Source organism: Lissotriton helveticus, chromosome 9 (genome assembly GCF_964261635.1).
Source record: "Lissotriton helveticus chromosome 9, aLisHel1.1, whole genome shotgun sequence".
Classification (NCBI taxonomy): domain Eukaryota; kingdom Metazoa; phylum Chordata; class Amphibia; order Caudata; family Salamandridae; genus Lissotriton; species Lissotriton helveticus.
In genome coordinates this window covers 73,557,933-73,581,109 of record NC_136070.1, presented here as the reverse complement: position 1 = coordinate 73,581,109, position 23,177 = coordinate 73,557,933, and the positions used below count along the sequence as shown (strand labels likewise).

The 23,177-nt window shown below is 42.4% G+C and overlaps 1 protein-coding gene across 8 annotated transcripts in view; it reads left to right on the top strand.

Annotated features, from left to right (window-relative positions):
- The window catches only part of NUMB (NUMB endocytic adaptor protein), a 336,147-nt gene that overhangs the window by 219,537 nt on the left and 93,433 nt on the right, over positions 1 to 23,177 (top strand). For 4 of the 8 annotated variants that reach the window (XM_078659504.1, XM_078659506.1, XM_078659505.1 and 1 more), the window contains 3 exons: positions 9,263 to 9,337; positions 16,524 to 16,556; positions 20,004 to 20,078. In XM_078659504.1, the coding sequence (XP_078515630.1) occupies positions 9,263 to 9,337; positions 16,524 to 16,556; positions 20,004 to 20,078 (183 nt within the window). The remainder of the gene's footprint in view (positions 1 to 9,262; positions 9,338 to 16,523; positions 16,557 to 20,003; positions 20,079 to 23,177) is intronic. The other 4 variants (XM_078659507.1, XM_078659509.1, XM_078659508.1 and 1 more) reach the window with 1 other exon arrangement.

Genomic DNA, 23,177 nt, shown 5'->3' with positions numbered 1-23,177 from the left:
TTTTTAGCGGGCTATTGTATGAGAAGATGATGTGGTGATCAGTCCACGTAACAGGCACATTTTGTTATTCGTTCTGGGTTGGAGAATATTACATCCAATGTATGACCTGCTACGTGGCTGGATCCTGAGGTGGTCTGTTGTGAGTTGTATTTAGCCTTGATTAGATGGCATTTGGTTGATGTATATTTAGTATTTCAAACCAGATTTCTAGGTCACCAAATGTAGTTATATTAGACGGATCCAAAACGGTCAGTGGAAGCATCAGTAAAATCTCCGTTGTTGGGTGGTAGAGCAAGAGGAAGTGGCCGGTGAAAGTGGGTCTGAGTTGGCATCTTGCAGGCAGAGTTTCTCAACCTTGTTTAGTCACCTTCTGTTATGATGTCTTAACTACAATGCACAATATAACCATTTTAATCGGGCTTTAGTGCCTTTTGACATCATGGAATTATGTAATTACATTTGCAAGAAGCGTCCCAGAGTCTGCATGCATTAGCGCTCACTATATCAAGTAAGAAAGTATTTTAAAAATATATTTGACACCAAATACCAGCTTTCTATGTTGTGAAATAGACTTTTTGTTCAGCAAGATGGCTCCCTCTGAAGTGGGAATGTATAGTGGCAAGTAGGGATGTATAGTGTGGGCTTGTTATGTAGGTCTTTGACCCTGTACACCTCAGCCTAAAAATACTAAGTAGCATTTACCTTGGGCTGACCGACGGATGTTGAGCATGCCATCAACAGGGAAATGATCGCTGACAATGTGTCATCAGTGATAAGCAATGAGATTAGATGTGTGCCTGAAGAGTGTTTGCTTGGTGTGTTCCCTACTTCGTAAGCACTGAAACCGAACATAGATTTGCAGATCTGGAATTCCTGCTTACTGGGCACTGTATTGCAGTAGCCTGGAAGTCTTTGTTTGCCCATGCTAAAGCTGCATGGCTACACACAAAGTATCTTACTGGAGCTGACGGTCTACATGCACCTTAGACGGCCATGAACAGTATGGGGAAAGATTGCAGCCACGTGGGAGCTACTGCTATTTTTATGTCTCATGTAAATTTTTAGTCATGTTTACTTCTTTGTCCCACTTAGATATTGGCAATGGTATATTGTTGGTTAATGCGACTAGAATGTACAAATCGGTCATGCATTTTAGCACAGAGGGACATTAAGGGGAAGTTTTAAATGTTTTTCAAATAGATGATGCAGGGACTATGCTTTTGGTAACCACTCCACAGTTTGATTTCCCGTGTTTTTTACTCTGAACATTCACTTAATTGCTCTATTATCAAGATATTCTTGAGAACTATACTGTATGTCTGACACAGTTTCTTAATTTACTATTTTCAGTCGTATCCAAAAAAAGTATTAAAAAAAAAAAAGATTGAGTGATGGGTTAGATCCCTGAGCTGGAAGAGATTTAATTTTCCTAGTGAAAGAAATTCTATGTTAGGGCAGGAAACGCCATGTTCTTTGGTGAAGAAATTTGATGCTCTTAGGAGATAAGATTACGTGCTCTTTTATGAGGAGAATCCCTAATCTTTGGCAAAGAGTTAATGTTCTAATCCCTGATTTTTCAGGGGGGATACTATGTTCTTTATTATGAGATTCTATGTTCTTTAGGGAGGTACTTTCGTATTCTCTAGGTATGACGTATGTTGCTGGTGGAAGTGATCAATCTTCTTGGTTCAAGGAGCTTCCTACTTCTTTGGGTATCGGATTCCATGTACTACAGTAGAAGGTTCTATTTTAGGGTAGGAGATTCATTGTTCTTGAGGGGAGGAGCTTCCATCATCTGATTGATACATCTAACCACAGATTCCTCACATTTAGAATATCCCTAGGTACGAGACCGGATATGGAAGATTTTGCTGCATAGTTCTTACGTGCCGGTAGTAGGCGGTGTGCGGCTTTGCGTCCACTCCACCCCACTCAGAAGTGGCGGCTAGTGCTGCATTTAAGCAGCACCCAAGCATGGCAATGTCTGTTCCTTTCTTTCTGCTCCTTTGTACGCAGATCTGGCGCTAGCTCCTAACTTCCCAAGTCAGTTCTCTTACAAAATGTCTTTCCAGGGTACAAGGGAAAATGTCCCCTCCTAAACTACAAAGCCTTGTAAGGACTGTTTCAAATAACCGTGTGTGAAAGATCACAACAAAGTCTCTTTCTGGTGTTTGGTCCATTACATGTGAGAAGTGTGCCCTGGTGCACCTGAAGGCGATCCTTTAATGAGAAGCTAAGCTGTACATCGCCTAGCACTGCATGAAGTCACATAAGGCCTGCTCAAAGTTCAAAGTCAAGGAGCAGGACCTGTTCCCACTTTCTGGGCTGGTCCCTTGACAGGTTGATTCCAATGCACCCCGAATACCCGGGTCCATCTGTGGCATCACTACTGATTGAGGCATTTATGGAGGCCATGCTTCACATTTTTGGCACCCTGCCAGTTCCCTCTGTCATGCCTTCAGGCCCCAATAATCCATGGAGGTCTCCCGTCTGGTTACTGCTGCAGATCAGCCATCAGCGCTATCTGTGCCTTCTGAACCCGCTTCTGGTTCAGCTCTGACTATAGCGCAAACACCATCGCAGACACTGCTATCTATGCTGTTCCTGCTGCATCAGCGCTGCCACTGGCGCTGCTGGAGGAGGAAGTCTATTCTGTTGATCGTCCAATTCCAACAGTCTCCACCCCGGCAGAAGCTACCTTCTGACACAGTTTCAATGTACCTAGCCTCAATACACTCCTAGGTGCCACCCACCAATGCCCCAACAGCTTTTCGGATCAGACTCTGACCAAGGCCAACTAGATTTTGGTGACAATGGTGATGGTGGGGAGGAGTCTCCCTCCCTCCCCCCACAATACGAAGATGATACTTTTTATCTGGACCTACAAGAGGCCGGTGGGCTGGACTCTTCCCCTGACATGGGATAGGCTCCCCTGCTCCTGTCCTACAGAAGAGTCCCCTTCATTCGCCATGCTGATAGGATGGGTAGCTAAAGTATTAGATGTGCAGTTGCCTTCTGTTGAGGTAAAAAACAATATCACAGAAGTGTTACAAGCCAGACAGACCTCATCTGAACCCTTACTGTTGTTCCACGGGACCCTGACTGTCACCCTCATGGGCACTTCTGCTAAACCATGCTGCTACCCACCTGTAAACAGTCAGGTAGCATGGCGTCACTGACTTGCTCTGGCAGACCTTGCTGTTCTAACGCAGCACCCTACTCCTGAGAGCCTTGTAGTACAGGCCTCCACTGGCAGGTTTTACCCAAATTGTTTTCCTACTATCTCCCCTTCTGCCCCAGATAGATTCAAAAAGTTTCGAGACATTTGGGAAGAGGATGTTTTCTTCCGCTAGCCTCACCCTTTGATAAATCAACACCAGCAGTTTTTTGGGAAGTTACAGGACTCAGGTGCTGCGAACTTCCCAGCAGTCCCTGAAGAATTTTGCACCAATTTAGTAGAGACCATTCAAGAAGGCATGGATGCAGCCAAGTGTGTTATGTGGTTATGCCTGGACACGACCACCTGGTTTGGGCAGAGCAGTTGGTATTTGCGTGGTGCTCTAGCGTTACATGTGGATGAGATCCACAGGCCTCTAGGGTGATGTTTAGGTGTTGCTCATGGATATGCCTTTTGACTGGTCTCACCTCTTTGACGAGAAAGCTCACTCTGCCCTGAGTGCTCAAAAAGAGTAGTGCCACTGAGTACCCCATCAGTCTCTCTAAACCAGCTCAACCCATCTGTCAGCAGCCTAGAAGCTGCTTTAGTTTGCTCTTAGCAGAAAACAACCACCCCGTGGGAGGCAGGATCAGTCCTTTTCTCCACGGGCAGCAAGCCATAACTTCCGACAGGTGAGTCCTGTTTATAGCCGAACTAGGCTATGCCTCAATTTCTTCCTATGGAAGGACACATTCAAGATGCTCAAGCTAGCCCTGGTTCTATCTGCCCTGGATCCAAGAGCATGGATGGTGGTGTTGGACCTGCTGGACTCCTATTTCCATGCCCCTGTCCTGCAGGCCCACAGGCTCTATGTGCAGTTCTCGGTGCGCCACAAGCATTTTCAGTTAGCCTCACCAGTGCCCCTCTGGTGTTCACAAAGGTGATGGCAGTTTTTGCAGTGTAGCTTCAGAGATTGGGAGTACCAGTCTTCCCCTACCGCTGTGGCTCGCCCAATCAGGTCTGTACCTCCTCCAGATTTTGGAGGAGGGTTTACAATCACTTTGCTGAAGTCACACCAACTCCTTCGCAGAGGCTCCCATTCATCTCAGCCATCCTGGATGTGGTTCAGGATCACGGTGTCCAGGGCATTTTGGCTATGATGCCAATATTTCAGTCTCTGTTGTGAGCCTCAGTGAGAATGGCTTTGAGGCTTCTTGGCCCACTGGGTTCCTGCATACTGTTCGTCAACCATGCCAGATGGCAAATAAAGGCTCTGCAATGGGTTCTGAAATGTCAGTGGGCCCAGCACCAAGGAATCCAATCCGATCCGATTCATGTTTTGGTGGAGACTGCAAAAAGTATGTATGGTGGCTGCATGATCGTAGTTGAACCAGTGGCAGACTCCTCTCTCTACCTCACCCAGGACAGACAGAGGTGACAGACGTCTCACTGCTAGCTTGGTGCGATCATATGGAGAGGTGGCTATCGGAGGACTCTTGTCTCCTGTAGATACTCTCCTTCATGTAATTTTGCTGGAATTGAGGACCATTTGCTTGCTGTTTAAAGCCTTCCTGACTGGGCTGGCTAAAACATCAGGGCATCTATCTGGTTGTACACCACCAGGAGGGATTTTTAAATATCAGGGCAGATAAACTCAGTCAGAGACACCTAGAAGATCACAAATGACAGACACATCCGTAGGTGACACATGACGTCTTCCAGCAATGGGGAGATCCCTTGCTCGAGCTCTTCACCTCTGCAGAGAAAGCATAGTGTTGACACTTTTGCATGTTGGATTTCCCAAGAAGGCTCTCTGTCTAGAGGATACATAGGACTCCTGTATGCTTTCCCACCACTACCTCTTCTGGTCCAAGTTCTGAAGAAGGCCAGAAATGACCTGGTCCAACCTCCTAGTGACCTCGGATTGGGCCGGGAGAGTGTGGTGCACAAACCTCTGGCCATGAGCATCCTTTAATTAGAGTACTGCTTCCAGAGGATCTTCTGCCACAGCAACAGGGCAGGGTCCCATACCCTGGCTTGTGCAATCTGCACTCCATGCATGGAGATTGAGTGACTGAAGTTGACTGCATTCAGTCTACCACATGATGTCATTGTGGTGGCCAGGCATCCTTCTACAAAGTCTGTTTACAGCTTACGATGGGACAAGTTTGTAGTTTGGTGTGGTACTCAAAGGTACCGTTTGGCTTTCTGTTCTAAAGGTGAGGAATCTGCCGTTAGAAGTATCCATCAGAAAAACAAATTACTTAACTTTAGTGATGCTCTTTCTGGTGGATACTCTATCCGCAGATTCTTCATTAACTTCCATCCTTCCCCCTTAGGTGGAATGGACACTTTTCCATCCAGAATGTTCTAAATTTGAGATATGAACACTGGTATGAGGAACATTTTTTTTGCCTCTGTGTCCGAAGGCACACATGTGTTGAAGGAAATGGAGCTCCTTGTGCTTGGGTTGTGCCTATATGCGGCTTCAGCAGTCTCTTTCAGGCTGAAGTGGAGTAGACGAGAAACTGCTTGACACCACCTACTGGCGTTCAAGTGCTGCGTTGAAACATCTTCTGGATACAGTCTGGCGCCTGGAAATAGTCTATAAGTGAGGAATCGGTTTAGAGAAGAGTATCCACCTGAAAGAGCATTACCGAAGGTTAGTACATTGTTCTTTTGGCAGGAGTTTCCATCTCCATCATTTTTGGGGCAGAGATATGATGTCCTTCAGGAATGAAATTCCTTGCTCATCAGAACTAGATAACATGTTCTCAAATTTAAATTTGGAATCCTGAAATATCAGCCCTCTATGACATCCCCAACCAGGCCGGAGGGGTGGGGGCAGGGGGGAGGGAGGGCGGGTTATATCTACCCTGCCCTCTTATCTTTTTTTAAAAGTTTTTTTCTGGGAAAAGGGACTGAGTCTTGAAGTGACTGCCCTCACATCGTTGTTGATGTGGTGGTTGCCGGTTAGATGTCATCTTGATCTGTCTGCACTGCAGATCCTCCGCGGCATGAAATATGCAAAGACCTTTTGAGTCTTAATTTCATGAAAACTACTGAAAGGATTTCCACAATATCACGAAAACATGCTTTCTAGACCAAGATCTAACTTTCTGCCAAATTTTGTGCAATATTATTCAGCCGTTTGGGCTGTAGCTGTGTATACGTTTTCTATGGAAAAATTATTTGGATTTACGCGTTTTGTTTGGATCCCCCTTTTTCTCGACTCCCACTTGGCGAATCACCCCAAATCCTTCCAGGAAGGAGCTGAGGTGGATGAAACTTTAAAAAAAAGTTTTTTTAAGATTTGTCAAGCAGCGCTAAAGTTATAAGCAAACCATAAATGCTTTTCCTATGGAAGTGGGTGTATGTGTGTGGGGGTGGGTGTGTTAGTTATATCCGGGCAGATCTATGTGTCATCAGTGGCGGATGGCTTGTACCGAGGGTGGTGAGGGCACAAAAAATTAAATTCACTTACCTCCACAGCATGACGTCCTCCTTTCTCGGGTGTCTTCCACGAAGCCTCCAGATGTTCGGAAACTGCACTACCCAATCCTGGCGCTGATTTAACAGCATGTAAGCAGGCCCAGGGTTGGATAGAGCAGGCTCTGCCAGCGCTCCTAAGTGCACTGAAGGCCTTCGCTTTCTCTAACCCAGCTGTCTAAGACTTGGAGAACTTTAAAATATGCATGTCTGGCTGGCCGTCGCAAGACCACCGGGCAAACAGACATGTACATTTTAAAGCGCACAGCTCCTTGCTGGTACCACTCGGCAGCGCTGGCCCTGCCTCTGCCCTGACACTTAGTTCGGGACAGGGTGCTAAAAAATAAAATGGTAATAAATAAACGTTATTACCATTTTATTTTTCAGCTCTGAGGCTTGTGCGGCGACGCTCCTCCGATCAAATGGAGTAGCCGCCCTTGACGTATAATGTTATGTACCTGTGTTAGGCCCATGTACAAAATGTTGGATTTTTTTTTTATGAAACTGCTTTGCTTACACATTTCGCTTTGCGCATTATCATGATGCCTCAAACACAGAGTACAAGGCCTTGCATACTGTACTAAGTCATTCAGTCTTCATCCACACTGCGAAAGGGCAATCTGTAAACCCATAATAATGCTAATTTGTATATACATCGCAAAGATGCTTTTTATTATAAATAAATTAGCATTTCCGGAGGTTAGACAGAGGAGACACTTTTGCTAACATTGAGAGGCCCTGCATGCTGAGGCTTTGCCAAGCAGCTGCCTAAACACCGTGGCAGCCACTCCATTGGAACGGAGGAGCGCCAACCCCCCTGCCCCCCAGCAAATAAAACGATAATAAAACATGTTTTAAACCAGTTTTATTGTAGTTTTATTTGAATGCATTTGCCCCGCCCCCAGGACTCTGACGAATCTTGGGGGCCGGTCTAGGGGATGACTGCTGATGGGTTAGTGGGGCACTCCCATTCAATGTGCATGAGGTGTTTGGCAGCCTGTCTCAGGCCAGCCAAACGCCTCATGCGGAGTAAAGTTCTCTCCAGTCCCGGCTGCGTTGTTGAGCTGACGGGAGCAGGCACATTAGCCCAGTCTGCCTGGAAGTGCAAGTTGCAGGCGCTCAGGCCAATCCTGTTGCTGCTTTCCTGCAGCGTCAGGATTGGCCCCAGTTCATTCTGGGAGCATGTGCCCAGAACCAGGACGGGAAACAGCGGCGGCGGCGTGGTGGTTTTATTCTTCAAATAAAAATGTTTTATCCCCTGACCCCCACCTCCCTCTCCCCTCCCCTCCTCGGCCCGGCCGGCCACGCCTCTTTGGCAGGGGACGGGCCGCTACTGCCCGAGCATCCCTGTGAGGGGTGTTTAGTTTGTGACCAAGACATGTACATAGATGTAGATATATTTAGATATCCGGGGACATTAAAATGGTGCACTGCCCCTATTCGTAGGCAGAGTGTATCCGATGCATACAGGCACATTGCACTGTATTACGTACAAAATGCCCTGTCCTCTGTGCAAGCATGAGCTGTGCATTCAAGAGCGCACAGCATTAAAAGACTGACTCGCAGTTTGGAAGTAAGTCTGTCCTTAAATGATGGGCAGCAGTGGGCAGGGATTCCTCTGCGGGCAGCTGCAGTGGTTGGCTAACAACCTGGGGGGATGCATGGGAGTTTTCTGGTACCCCCTTAATGGGAGTTTTCTGGTACCCCCTTAACCTCTCTCCAAAGGATGCCCTCAGGGAGACGTTGACTTTACGCTTCTTCATGCGTGGTGCACTGTGAGTGCGCACCAAAATGTATGTATGTATGTATATGGTATTTCAATAGCACCAACCTAGCTAAAAGGCATCAGAGCTCTGTAGATGGTCACAGGGAAGCTTAAAGTTGGCGGGTAGTAGAGGACGCTGAGTTATAAACAGTTAATGCATTGTGAAGTAGTGTTCCTTAAAGAGGGGAGTCTTCAAATCTTTCCTAAATTGGAGCAGTGTTAAAGCGGTCTTGATAGATATGTGGATGTTGTTCCAGATCCTGGGTGCATCGACGTAAACGATGCAGCTTGTTTTGAGGATGGTGCGGGTTGACCTGTTTGTGCTTGTGCCCACGTTTCTGATTCAGCACCCGGGCAAAGGCGTTTCCTCATTTGCATGGGGCCATGCTCTGATGCAAATATAGGAAACAAATGTCCCCAATGCCTAATTTGCTCACCGCTATGATCGCACAGGTGCAAGTGTACATCTGTGCTATACATATTACAGAATTGGACACACAAGCCTCTGTGGCTGCTTCTGTAATAACAAGGTGCCGCTGGGCACGAAATGCACGCAGACTCCCATTACATACCTGGGGAGATTTCTGTCTTATGGCCTTTGATATCTGTGCCTAACGGTGGACCTTATGTAGCACAAATATTACATTGAGTATTTCTGTTGATTTTCTCAGCCTCTGTGCTTATGACACCAGCCACAGAGGGACTGGATGGTGCTCTTCTTCACTAAAATTCTTGCCCGGTGTGGATAAATTGGAAAGAAGGAAAATAATGAAATAGTGCAGTTTTGGGTTGTTGCGGGACGGATGTTTAGAATGGTGCTTTTGTAAAAACGTGTTCCTTTCTTCTTACAGTACCTTGGACATGTGGAAGTCGATGAATCCAGAGGGATGCATATCTGTGAGGAGGCAGTTAAAAGACTTAAAGCGGTACTGTATACCTTTCACAGTATTGTATACAAATTGAAATGAGCAAGTGGTTGGTGTACAAGTGAATATAGCACACTTTATTGCATATGGAAATAACATACTGATTCGCTGAATAATAATTTTGTCTCGGTAATTGTAGTCAAGGGATTCATTCTTCTTTGATGCCAGTTAAAAAATGATTAAGTGGATGTGAAATGGAGGTGGTAGATGACAATCGAAGCACGGGAGCACAGTTCCAAAATTGAGACCCAAATGTTATCCTTTTGACAAGACTTTAGGAACTGGATCAGTTTTCTGCTAATTAAATGTTCAAAATGACCCTTGAGTTTTGTGATCATAAGAAATTTGTCATTATTGAACCCACACAGTCTGTTTTCAGCTTCCAGAATTCCAGAAATGCTACTGACCTCGTTAAAAGAAGAGCAAACACTTTAAAGAAACTGAGACAAGTTAGTCAATCTAATTACAATGGGCTCTTCAAAACTGTTGGATTGCCTGAGCTGCCAGAATCCTGTTTCCAACACTGCATACAATTTACAGTTGGCAATAGCACGCAGATAAATGGTGTCAGCGGCAAGTGCTGGTGGAGGGAGTGTTTGGAAGCTCTGTGAATCAGACCATTAGCTGAGCTTGTTTGATAAAAGCGGATAATCAAATTTTTTTATTTTTTTAAAAACCTTTATTTTGGAAAAAGAATAGAGATACAGACCTACAACCACCAAGGCCGGTCAATCATATGAAATAGCAAAAACAGAGCAATGCACAGCTCATCAGCCGACCACCCGAGGGTCCGGCAGCGTAACAGTATGGTGTGATTCGGAGCATTTGGCAGATGAGGATAAATAAAAGGTTTTCATGTTTTATTATATACAAACAACAAGAAAAAAACATAAGAAAAAGAATCGAGGCAAAATTATCAATATTAGGCCTGCAATGGGATAATCAATTATTGAGAAGATAGTTCTGAGTTTTCTGTGGAGTCAATGTAGCACCCACGCTTAACAAATCTTTTAACTCGAGACAAAGGACTTAAAAAAGGAGTAACCCAAATTCTGAATGAAAGTTGAATATTGTAATGTCTTCTACGAAGATCTGATAGACGGAGTGGTTATAAAGTTGCAAATGATACATGGTGGCTAGCGCGACTAGTCACTTTCGGTGCTGGAACATCTAATTACAAAAATACACTGTGATTTGTTCCATCCACATGATCTGAGTGGAAGGAGGCGCCATGGTGACTACGTTTCACCACAAGATAGTCACAGCTGTCAATCTGTAGTTCTTCAGTGTTAATTCAGGATAAGGAAATTGTGAATTTTAGTGTAATACTGCCCCTCTCGCCCCTTCATAGGATGTGGTTTCTACATAGGTTGTGCTGTTTTTCAAAGACTGGTTGCAGAATCAGTAGGTATGGACTCCACAGAGCTCGTTCTCGGTAACGGCTGGGTTAAGCAGGTTGTAGTCCATGATCCTGTCACGCGTTTGTTTCACTTTTTCTTTTAAGCTGTGCATTGATGGGGGTGATGGTGTGGAGTTGTTTGCTTGATTGTGTAGACCATTTTCATTTTGGGTGTCTGTCTATGCTGCAGGGTTTATTATTCCGAACACATTCTCTTTGGGACGATATGCATTGAGTCTTGTTTTTGTATTTCTAATGCTCCGTGAAATTGAGGCAGGCTGTTATTTATTGCATCTTACAATTGTAGACAGAAGTAGGCATCCCCTGGATTTAGGCATGGTTCGTGGTCTTATCCAAGAGACAAAGTCTTCCTGATGGCGGTATTAAGTGTGGAGAATTTGAGTTTTGCATGGTTCATTAAACCAGGTTTCAGTAGAAGTCATATACAAAATTAGAACCATGTGCCTCGGGCTCTCCCTAAAGTTGTACTAGTTATTCTTAACTAAGGTTGACGGTTGCTGGCAGAGGCTTGTTAAGTTCAGAACGAATTGATTCAGCTGATACAAGACAACTTCCATTGCATGGAAACCCTTTTCCATGCATGACAGCAGTGAAGTGATGGATACTGTGGGTAGAGGCACGTTAGCCGACCTTCATGTGCCTCAAGAAGGATCCAAACTAGCAAAGTTGTGTGAGTAATAGTTTAGCCTTTTAATTTGTTCTAGGTGTGGAACTGGCAAGATGGTGTATCAGTATGCTGAAGTGTGCTGCCATGATGTAGGTGTGCCAAGTTATGGAACCGAACTGCTGAGTCTCTCTCTGTCTCTCTCACTCACTCACTCACTCACACTTTGTTTTATCAATGTGGTGCATATACGAATGAATCAAATTAAAAAGTAATATTATATGTGCCATGCAACATGAATGATAAACCAATGCATGTTAAGAGTAACCCTGGGCGTAGTTCGCGGAGCCGCACTCCGCGGAGCTACGCGAAGACGCAGTTGCACTCCGCGACCTTCGCGTAGCTCCGCGGACATGCGTAGTAGCTTGCTAGACCCGTTCGCGCGCCGTTTTTCGTCTTCGGGAGCGCGGTGCGCGTGTTCGGGGCGCTGCCTGCATGCTCGAGATAGCTAGCGCGCTAAGTTACTCAAGAGGTTTGTCCCGCCCGCTTGCGTTCCCTTATTTCCAAAGTGCGTGATCGCGTCAAATATCGCGCGAACTTACCCCCGGCGCACGCGATAATGTTATTCAGCGCGCGAGAACTACGCTACGCACCGGATCGCGGAGTAATCGACAGCTTCGCGTTCTCCGTAGAACGCGGAGTTGCCAAAACTCCGCAAGCTCCGCGAACGGAGCGTAGTTCTTCGCCCAGGGCTAGTTAAGAGCCCGGAGATGCAGGTTGTAACTTCTTTCTTTGTATGCAAGTGTGGTGTAAGCTGAGGACTTAACTGGCAAAATAAGTTCCTTAATATATCCAGCAATTATCGATGCAATGCTAGCAATCTATATATGGGAACACCAGTGATTACTGCCACGGATGGGAGGGGTGTGGGTGCATGTGCAGAAGACACAGCCTGTACAGGTAGATTTTTTCAGAAGTCCTTTTGGCCCTCCCATAGTAAACCTCCACATTAATTTTGTATTACTTCCTTCAAGGTAGCATTCGTGTTATAGATGGAATGTTCTGCTTCAAATTGGACACACAAACATGCAGCTTTAACTCTGTCTTTTACTAAAGATGCATTCTTGCAAAATCTAGCTAATTTGAGTCTGTAGATACATTTCTTTTACGTTAGTCTCGGTAGACTTGACATTTTTAAACCAATACTGAAGGACTGTCTATAACCTATGAGTCATGATTTTGCATGACATTTAAGTTACAAAAGACTGCTAATAGGGAACTGGATGAGTTAGCTGAATTAAGTGTGAAGACAAATGAGCAATGGCCTGTTGGAATCTTATAATGGTCCAAACTGTATCTCACCTGATGATGCCCTTGCCTCTGTGATGGGTACTCGTGAGACACCCATACCTCTTAACGAGTTTGTCACCTCTGTGGGAAGGTGAGAAAGTATCACGTGTCTGTAGTCAGTCTCATTCATCATTTGCAGGCCTACACCTCCACACTTTCTGCTGCTGGGAAACCGTTTAGTTGTTTTTTTTAGCTTGCCTTCTTTTAGTACACTACGGTAGACCTGTAGTAATCTAGATTTCTCTCGGAGCAGAAGAGTGTTTCGTTATAGCATTCTGGTAGGGATTTCTTTATAGAATACTGGTAGGGATGCTAGATATGCTACATTCTTCTTAATTTGTATTTTTGTTTTGTGGTAATCCCTAATCCAGCTGTGAAAGATGTGGTGTAGCCTACTTCTGGATCAGAGTTCACCTTTCTGTCACAATTTCTGTCAAGGCTCACAACACTATTAAGGTGTAAATTAACTTCTCTCGCTATTACAGAAACAGGTGGACCATTGAGTTACCATATGAGGCACGCTTGGTTATCTTAGTGCAACTTTCCTCCGATTAATAGCTTATTGTTGCTTTGAAATTGCTATTTGAAATCGAAATAAGCAAGTTTGAGTAGTGGTCTGTAATACAAAGAAACTTTGAAGAGCGCTACTGTCAACAGTATTTAATTGGATTGTACTTTGGCATGTCACAGGTTGCATTTAAACTTTGTGGAGATGATTAGAAGTGGGCAGGGCACAGGGTGTGGTGTTTACTAGGTGTGGTCAGTAACTCCTGTTTCCAGTTACCCTCTTGAAAAGAAGCTGTTGTAGGTGGAAATGGCGTTTTGCGTCACGTAATTCAACTGTTTCCCCTTCATACATTTAGACCAGCATAAACTGCCAATATTTATCAGATAAAAATTGTTTGTTTGCAGTGTTTACTGAATATCTCGGTATTCCAATCCCTCCTGAAAATGTTGGCAATGGCACGCAGATAAATGGTGTCCGTGCCAAGTGCTGGCGGAGGCATTGCACTGGACTACTTGCTCACAAGCAGGCCCTGTGTAACCTTGTCTTTAAAGTACCTTCTCATTTGAAATGGCTCAGTCATTTGTATTTTAATTGTTTGACCATTGACAATTGGTTTTAATGCATTTTCTTGTTTTAGCAGGTAAAGAAAATTAATCTGTCTGTTCAAAATTCACATGTGTTACAATTAACTGCATTGATGCATGACATCTTTTTCTATTAACTTTGCTGGATTGATCTTTCTCTGCCAAAAATTCTTAACACGTTTCAGCTATGAACAAAATTAACCATTAACTATCCTTTAGGGATAAAGTGTTCTGTTAAATCGCCTGTAGCTTTCACACACTGATTATTACTGACTACTTAATAAAAAGCATTCGACTTGGCAGCAGTTTCTCGACCCTCTAATTAGTTGTAAAATCTTGCCAAAATCTTTTCTTCCCAGCTACATGATAACAAAAATTATAGTAATTCAGATACCAAAGGTTCATCATAGAATTAACTCATGATATTAGTAATTCAGATACCAAAGGTTCATCATAGAATTAACTCATGATATTTACTGTGCTTGTGCTAGGACTAAATGAATTGCTACCTGTAATTAAGAATGCTTTCTCCAACATTATTCTTTTAAATCCTTTTCATTTAGCTTTAAACAAAAAACAGCAAAAATAGAAAAATTGTAAAATGCAACTGGGTCAGGTAATGTGCATCTAGATTACGGGTACACCCTATTTGTATGCAACATGAATCCAAGGGAGCATATAGTATTGGAAGTATCAGTTGGGCCCATAGATTCACTTTTAACGAAGACCGTTGTATGCCATGTTCCATTACATGATCCGATGGGCCTACCAGCTCTTTCAACGTTTCATAACCAAACATTGGTTTGGTTTAAGGGGTCAAATAGTCTAAAGAAGTCACCATTGTTAAGACAGTCTGACTTTGGGTCAGTAGAGAATACTGTTCTACAGCCCTGCTATATTCCACTGATTGTGGGATTTGTGTTGGGCGCAGAAGGACAGTAAATACTCACGAGACTGTACCTACTGAAGCCTGATTAGAAAGGCCTTCAAGATAGTCTTTAACATTAGTGATACTTAAGCCACTTCAGCCTGTTCTGAGTTGAAGCTCCTATGCCTATTTCCCACTTTAGGTGATTTTTACAAAGAGCAGAGCTTGAACACCCCCCAGCCCACTCCCACTCCCTCTCCCCCTTTCCGTTGTTCAGCCCTTTGCCTGCCTGTCAGTATCCTTGTGGAATATACCTCCCAATATATTCACTGCAGCAGCTGAATCTCAAGGTGTGACAGGTAATAAGTCTTAAATTATTCCCTTCGATATACAATTGCACAACGTTTTTGATACTCAAAGTCCGCAGAGTAATGATTAAGTCAAATCTTCAGTCAACAGGAGGCTTTAGACCATACACAGTGAATTAGCCATTTATTTAGTATTATACGAAGAAAGAAACATATTGCAAGTTCTCCGTGTACACCTTGTTGGGCAAAATATTTTGACATCTGACACACTATCTTTGACCTCTTAACTGCTGCAGTAAAAGTCTCTACATTCATATTTGAATGTAAATTTTTTTATATCCTACAAATAAGTAGCTACGGCAACACATTGCTGATAAATACTTGCACATCTGGTTTATATTTGAACACTTTCTGCACAGTCTCTGTCTTTTTTCTCGTATATGCTATTGTTAGTTCCTACAAAGTGGGCAAGAGCATTGTAAAGTGCAGTGCGTTACATTTTTAAGAGCGACATAGTGAAAAGCAGAAACCTGATAATACACTTGCCGATGTGACTAACAAAATGGCTTGAACTGTAGTAAAAAAACATTTTTTTAAAAGGTTAAAAGGAGGCATATCCCAATAAAAACTTGTGTTCCATCAGAGTTAAAGGTTACATCGTCCTGCTTTTTTATTTGTGGAAAATAAAAGAATATGTAATGTTTTTTTGTTGCTGTTTCAGTCTGTACTTTTTCCTCTTTTTAATTCTACTTTCTGTGTGAGGATGAAGGCAGTTTATTAAATTGTGCACAACCCAAATAAAAAAAATGCTTACAAAAGGTTAAAAAGCAAAATAAATAGAAGAAAGGAATGTCATACTTTATTTTTTTTAAACGTTTTACCCCCTTAGTAGAAAAGTGTGCCATAGTAGAAAATTAATACAGCCTTACAAACGTGTAATCTAAGAGATGCGTTTGCTACATTAAGATTGTGGCAAATGAGTTTCTATTTGGGATGCATATGTTTGTTGAAAATTAACCCTTTTGATGTTAATTCTTAATATGACTGGACTCTTTTCTATCTTGGCACGTACTTTGTATTGACCCAGTTGTTTTATGTAAGGTAACTAAAGCAGACCAATTTGTCTTGCCTGCATTATGATTTAACTAGTTTTGTCTGGGGAGAAATTTGTTTTAATATTAAGATGGCAATTATTTCCCATCGACTTGCAAACCAAAGAATTACTGATCGTCCAATTGCTGCCGAGTTTGACCTTCAAACTTTGAAAACTAAAATTTCCACTGCAAATAAATCAAGCCTTATTATGTACTTTGCATGGGCTAAATAGGTCTTTTTTTCCTCCTTCGAGACTTGAACTTACTCTTTTCTTCCATGTAACGCACTTAAAACATTCAGGATTTCCATATTTACCTGCCATTATTTACAGTATATTCCTAATACCCCATCTCCATTCCCAACTTTTGTGTGCATGTTGATTTTTACACCCTGGGACACCTTAAACAACCTTCAGTAATAGTACTCGACTTTCCCCCCTGTTCCTCCAGGAAAGGAAGTTCTTCAAAGGCTTCTTTGGAAAAGTAAGTTCTTGCCACGTTTGCGCTTAAATGGTAAGGAGTTACACCACTGGTATGGCGTCTCACTTCACAATAGCATCAAGAGACTTGTACTTGCTGTCTCTAGTGCTTGCTCTCACTAGCATTGTATCATTAGTGACATAATTATTGTTATTTACAGTGAAAAGATGTACCTCTAGATTATACAGTTGGAAATGTATGGTTCGTGCTTGCATATTTATGGTTTAAAACGTGTTTGTAGCAGGTTTATGAAACGTTAACTAGTGTATCCCTCGAAAGTGATATGCTTGCAGTGTATCTCAAAGTTTCAAGTGTTAAAAGCTTAAAGTTTGGACTTGTAGCTTTTAAAGAGTTAACACAATGTGTGCTTTGTGTATATATTTTTCTTTATTGTGTGTCAGGTTCAACTTAATAGTCTAAAGGTGTGTTAATGTTTGGTCATATTTACTGCACTTATTGGCACACTAAACATTTAAATGTGTACTGTTTCACTCGCTAGACTCACTCAGCACCCTGTTGTTGAGAATATCCTATAATTTTTCTCACTGGGTAATTTGAAGAAGCACTTTATCAAATGTAATACATTAAAGGAGCTCACTCAGGAGGTGCCGCCTTTGACGTGGTCAATCTTAGAAAGAGCAGACCTATTTTAAAGGCGCATATCTTGCCACTCTACGTGTAACAAGAGTGTATAGTCGGACTTAGTGAGGAAAAACTCTCATTGAGTAATCCGCTAAAGGATGCTTATTGAAACAGAAAGGCAAAATCCCATTAGGAAATTTTATTACAATATACCTATGCTCTTTGTTGTGTTGAGGGGGTCTGAATGATGGTAAAGTCTGCTGCCTCTAAAGTTGTTCTTCCTCTGCTGTTACTGAAGGGCAACAGGAGCTGTGCTCGTAGCTCAGAATCAGATGTCATTATAACAGCTCATGTTACATTGGAGGTGGGTTCGCTCAGGTTGTGGGATTGTGTAGGACCTCTGAGACATCATTGACAGCCTTGTACCTCCCCACCACAGTCCTGCAGCTCCTGTTGTCACAGAATGGGAGAGCTTGAGGTGTGCATGTCATCCTGACAACAGATTCTGAGGTAGAGAGATGAAACACAGAGCATGCTTTGGAGGGTCAAATAAGACCAATATACATCCTATACGACTCAAGCATGTTTTAACAGCAGTAGTAATCTGGTCAGTAGGTACTATTGTGAAAAAAACTGCCCTTTCTCGTTGTTGCCATCTTGCCTTTGACTTGGGTTCCTCAAGTTGGGTCATGGACAGTTATTTCACCGCAGTGTGTGATGCCCACATTGCTAATACTCGAACAAATAACCATAACAAATATCCGCAAGACTGTGCAACATTAGTCAATTTGATGATTTTCTATATCATCCAGTTGTATAGATGCTTTCAACCACCTTCAACCCAGTGAGATTTATCGTTGCTCCCCTCTCTATCATCGTAAGAGCTTGCATATCACTTTTGGGGAAATTAGGTTAGAAGAATCTTGCTCTCTACCTAAGATTTCTTGAAGCTTCGCAGAGATCTGAAGGCTCATCACTTATTCTCTGCCGGCAGCTACAACTCCATCTGCTTCCTGGGCCCTTTTAAACTGTCCTTTGCCCCTCTGTCTAGTCAGATGCCTAGGAAAATTATCCTTTTTGTAGGCAAACATTGCCCATCATATCTACAGTGGTCGTATGGAGCATCCCATTTGCTTGAGAATTAGGGCAGTTGTAAGTCTTATTCTGAAGAAATACTCTTCAGTGTGCAATCTTCTTGTCCAAAACATTCAAGTCACTCTGCGATGGCTGCCACCTGTGTGTTTGGCTTTATACAAACAACTGATGAATACATTTATTTAGAGTGACCTCACTAGGCAAATTGGTGTAACCAGTGACTGGAAAAGAAAATATGCCACTGCCTATACATGACGACATACTCTTGCACAAAAAAATGAAAGAAAAAATAACCATCACTTTTTAAGTCTTACTACATATCCTAGGAAAATGCAATTTTTATGGCCAAAGAAAAGGTAACATTCAATTAGTATGACCTGAAAATATTGTTTTTACACTCAAGGATACGTTTTAAAAAATTGACCTTGAATGGGAAGGAAAAAACATTCACAAAGTATTGGCCCACCAGCTAAAGTGCACTTCATTTTAGGTTCATGTGCACGTGATGAGCAAAAAGTCTGTCACTTGTGTCAGAGAGTCAAAGGTTCAAATTGGCTTGCTCAATGTGTTCTGTGGTAGGCGGAAGGAAAACATGAATGACAGTTGAACACGTCAGTGGCTAGGGAGGTCTCACCTAAAGACAGTGTGTGTTATTTTTTTTTTGTTACATAAGGATGATGAGGTAGCTAATGCTGTCTGTTGGCCAGACCTAAAAGAATAGTTTGAAGTAAATCTGTCTTACTGTGCTTTTCTTCTGCTAATTATCATTTGAAGCATTGCGAACTCTGTTAACTTCCTACGCGACAATCCATCACATTAGTTCAGCTATACGCATAAGGAATAGGTGGGTAATATTATAGTTCACTTTTGATTCAAAATGTTAGTGGGATGATTCCGCTCAAAGATCCACATGCTTTTTATAATGTCAGGACCATTGTGCCTGTTTAAGGATATTTCAATTTTGCACTTTCTAAATGGCTTTCATTTCTGGTCTTTGAAGTGATGTATGATACATGTATAAACATAAAACTTTGATTATATTCATCTTGTATCTTTTGGTTTGGAGGATGGGTACTATCAAATATTTATCTTACAAAAACAATGTATTTTGGTTTGAAGCATTCTTACAAGTGTACCAGAAAAATAGATCTGGAACACACCATCCTTTCTTCCAGGATTATCAGTTGCAAATATGGGGAACATGTCTTCTGTGGGATAAAAGAAAGTGTGCTCAAATCCTTCTGAAAACACAGGCATCACTAGTAATAAGAGACAAAGCACCAGATATTGAGGATATTTGGAAACATTTGTTTTGTTGATGCTCAGTTCAATGCCATGGTAATTTGTGAGAGTGTGGGTGGAATTTACAGCAAAAAGAGACTTGACTTTAAAATGTACCTGTTGATTACTGTTAAATATGTCACTCCTTCCAAAGCTACCAGTGGTGTAACTCCTTATGCATCAGTGTGTACATTTAGATTTTTGAGTGTACATATTCATAATAAACTAAGAATTATACTGATAAATCTTTGCATTTAACAACGTGATCATCTGTACTTGCCCTATCCTTTTTCAGTGTGGTTCTATGATCTTGGCTTTTGCTTGGTTTCCTCTTGGAATGGTTTACAGTTTGGTTTGGAGTCGCTAGCTTTGGGCACAATCAAACATGGTCTTGGAGCTGCACTCACACTATCTACTCTTTTGTGCTCAGTAAATTTGCTTATTATCCTATTACGACCTATGTATAACACTGTTTTTTCATTCTATTGAAAGACTGGAAAGAAGGCTGTGAAGGCCGTCCTGTGGGTTTCAGCCGACGGACTAAGAGTGGTGGATGAAAAAACAAAGGTTAGACATACAGTTTAATTGAAAGGTTATTTTGTGCCTCGCTGTGGAATGCCTTGTGAAATGAGTTGAAGTTTTATACTAGAATTCACTTTCCCATGTCTACGTGATAAACACAGAGCATCTCTGTTGTCAACATTATGCTTTTTAAGGATTAGGTATTTGTGTCCAAAATTACTCATGAGAATGAATGAATAAGGCATGTTTATAAAGCGTGACAGCTGTTCCAACTGGAGCGTAACAAAGGGACATTTGCATGAATTAATGTATTAAAAAGTATTTGTTAAAGTTATGTGCATGCTCACAATTGTATTTCTTAAAATGCTTTAAGGATTTGTATTTTCAGCGAGAATGTTCTATTTTCAAGCCTGTTTTTCCCCTTCACTGCTTGGTATTAAATCCTCAAATCTCATTCCTTTGCTGTTTATTGCATGAGCAGAATCCATACTCGAACGGTTTATCAGGATACGGAACAAATTCCCGATCTGAAACACACCATTCTACAAGATTTGCTTAATTAGTAGTTCGCTCTCTAATTCTGAAGTAATCCGATTTACTGAACTGCGATATTAATAGATTTAACTTAGTTTAACTTTCTCTTCCTTAGTTCTAATGCTTACAGCTATTTACACATTTTCATTTTTTATAGTGTTAAGAAGAGTTTAATACAAATATCCAACTCGTTTAGCAAACAAAATATTAAGAGATAAACTCAACAAACTAAATGAAAGAATTAAAGAAAATAATAAATGCACTATTGAGGTTTTGTCAATCAGTTCAGTCAGAATATACAATGTCCTGGTTTCACAAATCATAAGTGTCTACTGACAACCTGCATATCTTAAGTTATTTTCCTCAGTACATCAATGGTTTGTTTTATATAATTGCAAACATGGTATTTCAGAGTGTGCTATATTGGAGAGGAGCCTAGAGGAAGACCCGTCACTGTATTGGGACAAGCACTCTGGCGCAAGACTCATTCAAGGGCAACAGTATGAGAATGGCCATAATTGTCCAAATACTTGTTAAAGCCCATGCCGACCTACACCTACAGGTTCATGCTCTTATACACTAACCTTGTTGCCATGGCCTCAAATAAGAACAATAGGCAAAGACCTGCATAGTATGATTGTGATGTCTTCAGAAAAGATGGTGGCAAGAATGCTTAGGTTAGGTGGACGTAATGGTATGATCGATAATATACCAGGGAAGTGAAGATTAGTGATGTAAGGGGTGCATGTGGGTGTCAGTCTGAAGATACTAATTGAGCAGTAGTATTTTGAGGCCATCCCGGAAGGAGTGTAATGAAGGGCCAATCTGAATTCTTAAGGAAGGTGTTTCCAGATTCTGAGTCAGTTACCTGGTTTGAAGCAGGAGGGGGGTAGCCTTCTCTCTAAAGCGAGAAACCGCGTGGCTGAAGTGTACTTTGCAACTATGAGAGCACCTACCACCTGATTTCAGATAGGGTGTTTTTAGCAGGGTATTTGAGAGGTCACTGGTGACAAATGAGATAGGCTGTTTTGTCGATCGGTCACACTCCATCTGGACGTCTTTGAGATCTTCCAGGACTGAGTTAAAACTGTCCAATTTTTGGTAACCTGAAAACAAGTTTGCTGGTACCTACAGGGTAACTGATTTTTGGATAGTTGGTCAATAGAACATTGCTGTGGTCGATGTAAGAAATCATAAATGCCTGGGTGACTTGTTTAAAATCTTCCATGTGGCCTTAATGTCGCGAAGAGGTCTGCGCTGTGCTGCATGAACAGCATCTGTTGTAGAAGCTCTTTATTCCTAACTTTTCGTCACTCATCATTTCTCATTCATAATCCCTCACTCTTCATCCCTCATCTGCCACTTTTCATCCCTACTGCTATTCCCTCATCCCTACTTTTCATCCCTCATTTGTCACTTTTCACCTCTACATCTCATCCCTGATCCATCGCTCCTCGCTTCTCTTCTATCATCCCGCATTCATATTCCTCATCCTTAGTCAGCCTGAATTCTTATTCTTCGTCCCTCATTCATACTCTTTGTCCTCCATTCTTATTTCTCATCCTTCATTTGTATTCCTCATTCTTATTTCTCCCCACCCCCATCCTTATTCCTCCTCACCCCCATCCTTATTCCTCCTCATCCCTCATTCTTATTCCTCCTCATCCCTCATTCTTATTCCTCCTCATCCCTCATTCTTATTCCTCCTCATCCCTCATTCTTATTCCTCCTCATCCCTCATTCTTATTCCTCCTCATCCCTCATTCTTATTCCTCCTCATCCCTCATTCTTATTCCTCCTCATCCCTCATTCTTATTCCTCCTCATCCCTCATCCTTATTCCTCCTCACCCCCATCCTTATTCCTCCTCATCCCTCATTCTTATTCCTCCTCATCCCTCATTCTTATTCCTCCTCACCCCATCCTTATTCCTCCTCACCCCCATCCTTATTCCTCCTCATCCCTCATTCTTATTCCTCCTCATCCCTCATTCTTATTCCTCCTCACCCCCATCCTTATTCCTCCTCATCCCTCATTCTTATTCCTCCTCATCCCTCATTCTTATTCCTCCTCATCCCTCATTCTTATTCCTCCTCACCCCCATCCTTATTCCTCCTCATCCCCCATCCTTATTCCTCCTCATCCCCCATCCTTATTCCTCCTCATCCCTCATTCTTATTCCTCCTCATCCCTCATTCTTATTCCTCCTCATCCCTCATTCTTATTCCTCCTCATCCCTCATTCTTATTCCTCCTCATCCCTCATTCTTATTCTTCATTCCAGTCAGCACCTTTGTAATTGTCTGTGTAATAAAATATAGCCATCTTATCTGCATGTGCTGGTTGAGGAGAGTAAATGCAACTGAGAGAGTGTGTGTATCCAAGCAGTCCACTACTGAACAACATTTAATTTTGTTTAGGTAAGTGCTTTGCTGTTTCCACTGGCTAACGTTGAAAGCTCCGATGGAAGTGGGAATGGTTTGGGGTCTATTGGGCTTCAGTCGTAAATCTGCACTTGGAGAGCGAGAGAGCAATATAAAAGTGTCCTAACCATTGTCTCCTTTTGGTTGTATATGTAACAGAGTAAAGGTTTTTGGTCTGGTGGTGCCATT